Here is an 11,506-nt window from a genome sequence, read left to right on the forward strand (position 1 = left end):
TCCTTAACTGCTTTTGTGTTGAGCCAAACTCCAGATTGTATATGTAAAAAAAAAAAACTCCAGGTGCACGTGCGAATCACACTAAAATCACGCGAAAGTCATGTGAATGTCACGCAAAAGTCACTCGGAAATCACGTGCGATACACATGATCAATCTTAATTTCACTTTTTTTGAAACAAGAAACAGGTCCCTTGGCCCAGTTGGTTAAGGCGCGGTGCTAATAACGCCGAGATCAGCAGTTCGATCCTGCTAGGGACCATTCTTTCATTGGGCGTGTGGCGTAGTTGGTAGCGCGTTCGCTTAGCATGCGAAAGGTCTCCGGTTCGACTCCGGACTCGTCCATTTTTGTTATTTTTGCATTCTACAAAGTTTAAATGTCATGGGTGAAATTTTGATATAGTTTCTGAGTACCAGTTCCGTCAATTTTTTTTGGTGCGCAAGTAGAAAAGATGGGGAAAAAATGGTCAGGTGTGATATAAAATTTCTTGGACGAAATTTCCTCTTTTCACATCGATTTTATTTTCTATGATTGATGATCATCTCATGTTTAGATGAAGTGAACCAGTCTCTAGGAAAATATAGTAGCCAATACCTTGCGATACTGTTTTGTCGATAAATTTGGAATTCCATTGTGATTAGAAAAAGAATTTGCAGCCAAATTTGCAACAATTCTTCTGGAAATCTTTGTTCCTAACAAGGTTCTCATCACAACTTTAAAAATTTCAAATAATTTATAAATTTCTATAAGCAGAACAAGATAGCACGCTTAGAGTGAATTAATGCTGAACAGTTTTTATACAAGAGTGGTTAGAGGTGCTATAGATGGTCTTCCATGGGCACACTGGAATGGTAATTTACAAGTACTCAATTTCTCTAAAATCTCAGCCATAGCATCTTCAGACAATTCATCTCCAAACATAATGGCTGACCGACATGCTTTTGAATTAATTATTTCAATTAGAACTCGAGGTAAATGAGGAACAACCACAAACCAATTCTCGATATTCAACTCTGAATTCTTGACATGATTCATCAAATCGTAACAATGTTGCAATAGTGAGTTTTTAAGGAATTCTGAATCATCAGCAACCTTCTCTAATAAAAGAAACGGTAGATGGGAAATTTGGATTTGCGAATCAGTGATGTCATAAACTATTCCAAATATTTGAAAATTATTCTTAAATCGGATGAACAATTCAATTTCCTGGGAAGATAAATCAAATTTATGAGGAGAGGATAATCTCAATGCTGGGTTTTGCGTAAGTAGACATACAAATTCTTGAAACATTTGTTCAACTTTAATTCTCTCATCACAAGCATGTTGATCCAAGATCACCAAGCTAACAGAATCATCATCTTCTTTTAAGGTCATTAATATGAACTTCTTATCTATTTGTTTAATGATTCTATAGCTTCCTTTTGTTAAATGATTTCTATTAAAGTTTACGCTTTTATCGAACTTGCTTATATGATCGCAGCACGCTTCCGCTATGTTAATAACTGGAGGAGTAGGCTTCGTTGGAAACAACTTCAAAGGTTGCAAACTTTCCCTTTGAATAAAGCTTCGAGGTCGTATTAAATCATCAATCTCTTTATCTCGTATAGTTCCGAATTTTGCGTTTGTGTGTAGAATAAACTCGGATACAGATCGTCTCTTTCTAGAAGGACTTTCTAACGGAGATGGCGATCTCAGTTTGGAAGTCTTTTTAAAGTCCTCAGAGAGTATATGACCATGGGATACTAAGAATCGAGCAAAAGTCTTTTCCAAAATTTTCTTGATAGTTGTCCAATTATTTGTTCGATATAGGAACTTCGAAGGGTCTTGGAAAAGTATATCTGTTTTCAAAACACAATCGATCCTAATTAAGAAGAAAGGAAATTTATGGAAAGCCTTTCCTTTAATTTTAGTAGGACTGACTAGCTGTTCATCAATATCTTCAGTAAATCCAGCATTTGAGAATATGGAATTAAAAAACTTTAAATCTTCCTTTGGTGGTACAAATGGTCTATTATTGAGGAATAGATATTGATGAGCTTTGGTATTTATTGGTTTTGTTCCAATTATTCCAAATACTTCAATGTCTTTGAATTTTGCTTTAACAGGTTCGTATTTAATCCTGATACCAAATAGAGATTGAAATAAATTTGAATAAGCAATTTCTCTACTTGTTGCACTCTTATTATCAAATCTTATAATTTGATCTAGTTGTAACTTCTCATGATTTATCAACAAAAGGGATAGTTTTATATTTGGGATTTGAATCAAAGATTGCAAAATAACCAATTTGATAGCATCAATTATCTTATAGATAGACATATTATGAATTTGCTCTTTTCTAACTGGCATATTAGCGAATATGTTAGTTGCAGTAACTACTGTACCCGAAACTCCAAGATTACCAATTTCAAAATAACTGGGTCCCCTGCCAAACCTTTTCTCGTCTGAGTTAGCCAATTGAACAATTCGTTTGTTATCAGCAATTTGTAGACTGTATGATCCATTATGAGATTTGCATTTTGAAACAATATTCAAATTGGAAATTGTGCTAAGGGAATGTAATGCCTCACCTTTAAATCCAAAAGTTTCGATTGATTTTAAGTCTTGTAATGCTGCCAATTTAGAAGTATAATTTTTAAGACTCACCAATTCTAATTCATCAGGCAGGATACCCAATCCATTATCCCTGATATAGACACTAAGTGATTTCAAGTCTATTTTTAAAGTGATTTCATCTGCATTAGCATCAATGCTATTTTGAAATAGTTCTCTAATAATCAGATCAATCGAATTTAGTTGGACTTGAGACTGTAATTGATTGAGTATTGACAGTCTCAATCGAATAATTCTTGAAGAATGAGTCGACATTATATCGATCTATTATCTCCTATATAACATCCCTTCTCTAGCGTACCAATCAGTATTGCTGCATATGAAAAGGAAACAGCAACAGTAGATCAAGATTTTTGTAGCACCAATTGAGAAACTACAAGAGATGAAAAATGACGCTTGCACGACCCTAAGCGAAACCTTATTGTGGACGACAACGTCTTTGTGGTGGTAAAGTCAACAAGTGAGGCTTTACAGTAGTAAACATAAATTGCAATCAGCCACTCCAGAACTCATCACCTTGGGAACATGTAAAAAGAGGCATTCTGTAAGCCAAATAATAGCACAGAAACAGTCTAGACTAGGCTATTTCTTTACTATATCACCTAACAAATTCACCTTCATTACTTTTAAGGAACCAGTAGAAATGGGTTTCTCCAAAGTTGTTATTCCTATGTGAATATTTCATATTTCTATAATCTAATATTTTGCAATGTAAATATGAAAAGAATCTATAAATTGTTGAAAAAATCGGAAAAATCGGAAAATTTTGTTCTCGTATAAAATAATGTTATCCGTTATTGTGTTTGTTGGATTGTGCAAGTAAGTTTCATTGTTTAAAGGTGAACAACAATGGTGTTGAATTGCGCTCAAAACCAGTTAATCTAGTTACGGTAGAAAATACTTCTAGTTAATTACTCGCATGGATTACCATAGCAACTGACGTAGCATTGCTAGCATAGCCCCAAGTTCTATATAACACCAAGACACACAAAATCAAGTGGAATACAAAATAAGGTGGTGGAAAAAAAATCCAACAAAAAAAAAAATTGCAGTTGGCGGATTTACAGGGCGATGTTGCACGGGACCGATCGTTTGCATAAATGGTTACCGTGTCTGACAATGGCACAGGCGACTTCTTGTAAGTAGGTCTCTCATAGGAATGTGTGAATAAAAGCCTGTCCTACTTAGGCTTTTTTGTTATTGTGGTTGTGATTGTTGTGGTTGTTGTGTTAGCATATCATAATAATCAAGTTTTAAGAAAGAATCCATACATTAATGCTTAAATTCTAATACACGACTTTTTAATTGAAAAAATAAAATGGAAATAAATTTACGCGACAATTTTAAAAATTTCAAACAAAAAAAAAAATTTTTTTTTGGTTCTAGAAACTCGCAGTTAAAAATCTATCAAAATGGGGAATAAATATAGCCCCATTCAGAAAGTAACTATATGTAGGTAGGCGTAAGAGAAGTAGGAAACGCATCGATTTCAGATCTATTAATAGATGAAAAAAGAATTATATAAACCCTCTAGTTGATTTGCACAATATACAAACACCTTCAAGAGAGGCTCATGACAGTTCTGAAGGTCACACCTAGATTTTCTCCGAGAGCAACAGAAGAGAGATAAAGGGGGTGGGGTGTTACTATGTATCTGATCAAATGAATTCCATAACCAGATGATTAAAATTTAATGGATAGATAACCTGCAACTGGTTATTCTTTGTTGATGATGTAATTAAATAATATTTGATTAAGAAAGTTGTACATTTGTTCTTGTATTATCCTATCTCTCTCTATCCCTCTCTCTATATGTATATATTCTATTCTTACTAATCTGTTTGACTTTTTTCTTACTTTAAAATTAATGAAATTAAAAAAAAAAAGTTTCATAAATGAATATTTTGGTCTCTTCCAAATTAAAATAATTTTTCACCTTCTTTTTCAGATTCTTTTGATTTATAAAAGGAAGCTTTAACAAACTTACATTATTTTAAGGGTGTTAAGTGACAGAAGACGGTTATCTAGCATTTACCTGTTTCCGTTTACAATTGTTCATTCGTTTCACAGTCAACCAGGAAACTTTATCTTCCGTATTACCCACACCCCCTCGTCCCCGTCCCCCCCTACTCCCTTTCTAAAAAAAGATTAAATTAAATTATTATTTATTTTTCTTATAAAGTAGTACCTGTGAAAAAATATTTTTATTATTTATACAACAACAAAAAATAATAATCATAACTCTAAAAAATAATTAATAATTAATTAAAAAAAAAAAGTCCCAACGCCAAAAATAAAAAAACAGAAAGCCAAAAAAAAAAAAAAATTAATAAAAAAAGTATTATAAGCGAATTTTTATTTGACACAACAATTTTCTTTAGAATTTTTTTTTTGATATTCATAGCAGTAACCAGGTGAGATTGAGAAAGACAGAAGAAATAGATATATAGATAGAAAGCAGTCAGAAAGAGAAGAAGACAGCAGTTTAACCAGCCAGACAGACAGACATTCAAACCCATCCAAAGTGAAAAAAAAATAAGATACAATTTTTTTTCATTTTTTCAAATTTAGTCAATCGTTTTTTTAAGGAGTTTTCTTTTACCAAATTGCATTTTATTAGTTCTTCATAACATTCTTACAAGTCAAAGAAACCAAAGATGTCAGCAGTTCAGTTATTAGCAAGTATGTATTTTACAAGATGACACGCGTTGTAAAGGTGGGTGTACAATATACTTCCAAATTAAGGGTGTTCCCAAAGAAAAATTTGATTTTTTTAAAACCTCCTTTCGTACACCTCCTAGCTCGTATATGTAAGACATTTATCATACTAACAAAAAGGTTTTTCTAGTTGGAACCAATGCGAATGTGGCATTTTATGCATGGAGATTTTATCAGACAAAATCTGTTGAAGTTAGCATTGTTAATCCAGATATAGTCAGAACACGACCAATATCATGGGAATCCAAATACCTTGGAAATTCTCATTATACACCTCATCACATTTATAATTCTACTGAAGAAATTCCAAACAATAATACCTATGATATAATCATATTAAGTTGTCCTTCGTTACAAGATTTCCAAACGACTTTGGTCACAATCACCCCTTTAGTGGATAAAGATACTATCATCTTAGTTGAACTGACTGGTTATATAAACCTTGAACCATTTATTCAAATGACTTTATCAAATACCGCAGTCATGTCTTTAATGAATGAGAGTGATGTTAGAGTAACTTCATCTAATAAATATTCTCATCAAACTAGAAATAATGATACCAGGATTTATTTTGGTACTAGTTTGGGATCTAAAACATTAACATCTAATCGTAATTATCAGCGTGTTTATAAATTATTACAAGATGCTCAAGAGGATTCTAAAAGTTCAATTAGTTTATTGAAATCTTTAACACCAAAGGAATTTATGACATATCAATGGAAATTGGCATTACCTCGTATAATATTCAATCCCTTAATGATTATATTCGAATCAGAATTCCCAGAAGATTTATCTAATCAAATTTTATGCAAGCCCTTGATAACAGGTCTAATCAATGAATTATTGAAGCTTATCAAAAAGATGGGATGTAAATTGGTTAAAGGATTTGAAAATGAAGCTAATTTGTTAAGTACTTGGTCCAAATATTATCCCAAAACCGATAAGAATGACAAGTATATCAATTCGCCGTATTTGTTTTATAATTACTACCATAGATATGACTTGGATCTTGATTTATTACTTTTGCAACCAATTTTATTAGGTGATGATAATGGTATTAGAACTCCATACTTGGAGAATTTGTATTCTACTATGTGTCAATATAGCAAGATAAATTCCGGAACTTCAATCTTATTCAATAGAAACATTGATTCAAATTCAAATGGTACATCGAAGAAAACTCAGATGTTAGAAGATGAAATTATGAGCTTGTCATTAAAAGAAAACGAATTAGATACCAACGTGAAGAATTTAGCAGCCATAAAGAGTAAATTAGATAGTGACATATTAAACCATGAGAAAACTTTGAAAGACATCGAACAAATAATTTCTCAATCAGAAGCAAGATTAGCCTCATTACAATATGATTATGATAAAAGAGCAAAGTTATTACAATGCCAACATGAAGAAAGAGTCAGAAATTTGGAAGTCCAATACCATAGTAAAAAACAACAACATAAGCATGCTACATCTTCATCAGATTCTTCTTCTGTGTCTATCCCAGCCCAACAACCTACACCTGCTTCGGATGATTCAGGATTACCTCCTGATACTTTGGCAGATTTGGCAGAGTTGGCAGCAAATGTCCATTATGAACCTGTTCTGAATCGAGATGTTGTTGCAACTGTAGAGAACAATGAAGTCTTTACCGACGCTCGTAGTGAAGATTTACCACCTCACTTGCTTCAAAAGGAAATGGAATTACAAAGGAGAGAACAAGCATTACTTTTACGTGAACAACATCCGCATCAACAAGCACATCCAAGACATCCATCAGTAAGCTATCAACAACAACAGCTACTACCAGCACAACAACCATACCATGACGCATCCCAACCATTCCAAATTCCACCAAATGGATATGTCCATGGCCATATGCAACCAAGACCAGCTACTCACGGAAACTTTGTTCCGTACGGATACCCTGACCAACAACAACAACAACAACAACAAATACCTCATCAAATCCGAACAACAGGTTCAATGGTTGCTCTTAATCAATCATATCCTGGCACCCAACCTCAACCTCAACCTCCACAACCTAGAAGAGTCGGATCCATGCCTCAAACACACATGGCACAACCATACCAACAACCTTATCATGTCAGCCAATCGGTATATGACACAACATCCCCCGTTGACGGATATGCCGGTATCGATCCAAGATTTAAACCAATGCCTAAGAAACAATTACGAAAATCAACTATGGGTCCATTAGATGGTGGATTTGAAGGATTGGATATGGGAGGTAGAGGTGGTATGCCAAGTAGTCGGAAATCGCTTTCTGCGATTAATACCTTGAATTATCAACCTGGGACACATCCGCAACGGAAATCACTCAATAACTTGAATGGAATGGCCGTTCTGGCACCTCCTTCGGCCGGTGGAGCAAATCGTCCGATAACACTGTTTGGTGAATCGAGAAAATCTTCCGGATCAAGCAATGGAAAATCTCTGGGTGGTGAAATGCCTGAAGTTCCTACTTATGGAAGTAGTGATGCAAAACCATTAGGTACTATTTCCCAATCTAATACAGCTGGTGGTTCAGCTAAGAAGAAGAAGAAGGGGATCTTTTCCAGATAATTGAGTAGGTTTTTGAATTGAAATTTTACATGAAGATAATTTTTTGTAGTTGTTAATTTGTGATTTGGTTTTTAATTGTATTTTAGGATTTTGCTTTTATATAGATCGTAGTTTAATGCATTCAGTTTTCGTTAATTATAACCCGTTATATTACTGTGTATTAAAACTGTGTAGGTGCAAATTAATTCATTTGCTGCAAATTTTGGCAGTGGTCCAAATTAGGCAAGTGCGGCTTTCATTTTTTTCTTCCAGTTTCTCGACTCTGTCAGATTTCATTGGATGAAAAATATTTGGCTACCATTTCGAAGATAAACTCTTCTAGCTGTTCTACAAAACAGAGATAAATTAAGATAAGATGGGAAAAAGATCATTCTACGAGGACGACGAATTGATAATAGCCAAGCCCGGTACCAACCAAGCCATATCTACCGAATTAAAAGAACAAGAATCAGTCCATCATGCCTCATTTGTTGAAGGTATGGCTATTCGTACAACACCAATTTTAGAAAAATATACCAACTCAATCAGACACTATTTACACGATAAGCTTTCCTTAGCTGATGCTGAACTCGAGACTCAAAAATCTGCATTCAATAACGAATGGACCAGTATTAAACTGGAATATCATAGTATTGTTCAAGACCCAGTCTTACCTGGATTAATTTATATTTTAACTATTGCTTTATCAGGAAGTATTTTGGTTAGAAGGAAGAGTTTGCCATTAAGATTTGCCGCTCCTACTGTTTTTGGTGGTGTTGCCTTGAGTTATTATATGCCAAATACCTATTGTTCAATCGTTAAGAAATACAATCAATTGGAAAAAGAAAATGTTCCAGAATTTCATAGTCAAAGACAAACATTACTTGAAAATTATGAACAATTTAAGAAAGAATTAGACGCTGGATTGGTCAACACCAACAAATCTATTGAAAGTGGAATTCATGATTTTAGAGAAGCTTTAAAGGACATATGGCCATAAACCAAAACCCTGGCGGCCGAAAGTAATTATGTATTAATACTAGTTTTATTTATATATTAATTTAAAAATGCATTTTATAAATATTTTTTAACATTTTCTAAAGAGCCAAGATCTGATAAGTTGTATAGACCATGGCTACACCTCCAATGAGGACTAAGACGTAATCTAAAACACCCAACCAATATCTGGATGATTTTTCTTGAGTCAGTAAACCGTCATGAATATTACAACAACTCTTTAAATGCAAAATTGGCGGATACATATAAACCAAAGGTATACATGCAAAGCAACCAACGAATGAAACGAATTTATCCAAATTTCGTCCACCAATCAAGGCAATATATGCAATCAACAAAACGAACAAAGTTCTAAAACAGTTCTTGAGCCATTTGACGGTTATGGACTGTTTACCACTCATGAAGAAAAGTTTGGATTCTATTAATCTAATGGCTGGGAATAATTGTAATGGAGTGGATAATAAAATGGCAAATGAATATAATAATTGAGTCATAATGACCAATACTGAGTCTTGTGGTAAATTCAATAAAATCACAGTATGGATATTATCTCCAAAGGTTAAATATCCTAAACTTCCAATAACAATAAATGCAATGGAGATGGTTAAAATAACTTGTCCTAATACCTTTGGGAAATTATTTGGATAAATCATAGATTCTTGAATTGGAATAATTAAACCAATTCCTTCAAATGCAAAGATTGCAGTTCCAATGAATAATGAAAATTCGGACTCATTAAAGAAGTATTCAATATTATTTCCAAAGTGTCCATTATTAGTTAATAACCATTCATAAAAGATAAAATATAACACAGTTACTAATCCAGTAAGAATAAAAAAATTGGCCAACACTGCCAGTAATGATAATTTCGTAATATCTCTAATCAAGGCCAAGGGAGTAATCACCAACACTTGGCCCATAATAAACCAAAATATAGGTAAATCTTCAGTATTGTATCCACTTAAATTAACAATAAATGCACGTAAATTCTCCGAAGTGAAAACAATATATGCAGCTACAAAACCCATTTGTGAAATAACAATTGAAGAAAGAATTAATCTTTGCAACCAATTTCCATATAACTTCAATCCAAGTTCTGCAAAACTCGATACCTTAACTGCAGTCTTTGCATAAACCAAAATCAAATAACACCAATATGAGAGTGCTGCAAAAAACAACAAAGTCACAATGGAGAATACTAACCCACCATTCGAGAACGCCTTGGGAAGAAAAAGGACACCAGTTCCAATGAATGCTTTTAATAATAAGAAATATGCCTTTTTATCAGTTGCAGTTCCTTTTGGATTGAAATTTTCCTCAATTAAAGGCATTTCTTCCGAAGGTAAAAGATATTTATAATGATTGGCAACATTCTCTTCATCTTCCAACTCTTCACCGGCAAAATTACCATATACACTCAAGAATTCAATAAAGTTCCTAGTTAAGAAATTAGGAGTTTGAGTACGAACAGATTCTGCATTGAATTTTGTAGATTGTTGAATTAAAAATTCACGACGAAATCCACCTGGAACATTTATGGAACTTGCACTTGTACTTGATCTCCTAGACAGACGACCTAAATCTTCAGAAGAGAAACTTCTTGCTCTTCTGAGTTCAGGGGTGTTTCTAGACTCGTGTCCGATCTTATAAAGATCTCGAACGATATCACCACCTTCTTGAGACAAGGAATCTTCCTGTGGTAAATGTTTAGCTACTTTCTGAATTAAGATGGGATTGTCCAACCCTGCAGACAAGTTAAGCTCTTGGTGAGGAGGAGAAGGAGGCTGAGGGGTATCTGATAAATTTGATCTTGATGAATGATTTGATGATTCGGTTTCGATCGCCCCTACTGCATTCTCATCTTCACGATCTGAGAATGATTTCATGAATTGTGTGTTTCCTGCGTATGAAGATGCCAATCCCATCGGTGAATTTCGATTTGGTGACATGGAATATGGGGATGGTGTAAGTGCTGGCTTTGTAAGTAATGCAATGGATCTCCTTCGTTTTGAATCAATGTCTCTGTGTTCGGTCATTATGAAAATTCGTTAGCAAATGAATTAGGAGTGGGGCACAACGGAAGGGGGAAGGGGGGGAACTATTGGCAACGTAGCTATTGGGAACTTACTAGGACTTAGTAAATAATGCAAAAATATAAGAATGCGATTGTTTAATATTATTAATGAATTGACAGATTTAAAAAGGAGATAACACGGAACGGAAGTTTCAACATTAAAGATAAGAAGAATCTCATTTCCCACTAAAATTGCCACGAGAAAGAGATGCGGAATCTTTTTCCCGTCTTAGGAAACTAGGCGAGATTTGGTGTGTGAGCGGAACTCCAGCCAAAAAAAAAAAATCATTTTTGGTCCAAGACGGTCTCATGTTGCAGTCTGTCATGGTAGAAACAGAACAAGGGGTAATAGTTACTTGAAAAAATTGCATATTACTACTACACTCCCAACAAGACAGACAGACATACAGACAGACACACCAAGAACAAAACAGAGATATAAACTAAAGTTATTCCAACCACATTAATTTATATTGCAATAAAATGAAAATAATTATTAATTACTATAAATAAAAAAAGTAAA

The 11,506-nt window shown here is 33.8% G+C and overlaps 4 protein-coding genes across 4 annotated transcripts; 2 read left to right on the plus strand and 2 right to left on the minus strand. All coding sequences in view use genetic code 12, as the record gives it.

Annotated features, from left to right (window-relative positions):
- Positions 1 to 794: 794 nt before the first annotated feature.
- Positions 795 to 2,867, minus strand: MLH3 (mismatch repair protein; the record flags this gene model as incomplete). Its single annotated transcript, XM_049406227.1, has 1 exon — positions 795 to 2,867. The coding sequence occupies one exon, from the start codon at positions 2,865 to 2,867 to the stop codon at positions 795 to 797; it is 2,073 nt and encodes a 690-aa protein (XP_049264204.1).
- A 2,402-nt stretch (positions 2,868 to 5,269) lies between these two features.
- J8A68_002474 (uncharacterized protein) lies at positions 5,270 to 7,913 on the plus strand (the record flags this gene model as incomplete). The annotated part of the gene is made up of 2 exons (XM_049406228.1): positions 5,270 to 5,294; positions 5,461 to 7,913. 2 exons carry the CDS (start codon positions 5,270 to 5,272, stop codon positions 7,911 to 7,913), a joined length of 2,478 nt encoding a protein of 825 aa, XP_049264205.1.
- Positions 7,914 to 8,268: 355 nt separating this feature from the next.
- On the plus strand, positions 8,269 to 8,892 carry J8A68_002475 (uncharacterized protein; the record flags this gene model as incomplete). Its single annotated transcript, XM_049406229.1, has 1 exon — positions 8,269 to 8,892. One exon carries the CDS (start codon positions 8,269 to 8,271, stop codon positions 8,890 to 8,892), a length of 624 nt encoding a protein of 207 aa, XP_049264206.1.
- Positions 8,893 to 8,989: 97 nt separating this feature from the next.
- On the minus strand, positions 8,990 to 10,945 carry AVT4 (Avt4p; the record flags this gene model as incomplete). The annotated part of the gene is made up of 1 exon (XM_049406231.1): positions 8,990 to 10,945. One exon carries the CDS (start codon positions 10,943 to 10,945, stop codon positions 8,990 to 8,992), a length of 1,956 nt encoding a protein of 651 aa, XP_049264207.1.
- Positions 10,946 to 11,506: the final 561 nt, after the last annotated feature.

The sequence above is a fragment of the Hemisphaericaspora subhashii genome (assembly GCF_019202705.1).
Source record: "Hemisphaericaspora subhashii strain CBS 10753 chromosome Unknown scaffold72, whole genome shotgun sequence".
Classification (NCBI taxonomy): domain Eukaryota; kingdom Fungi; phylum Ascomycota; class Pichiomycetes; order Serinales; family Debaryomycetaceae; genus Hemisphaericaspora; species Hemisphaericaspora subhashii.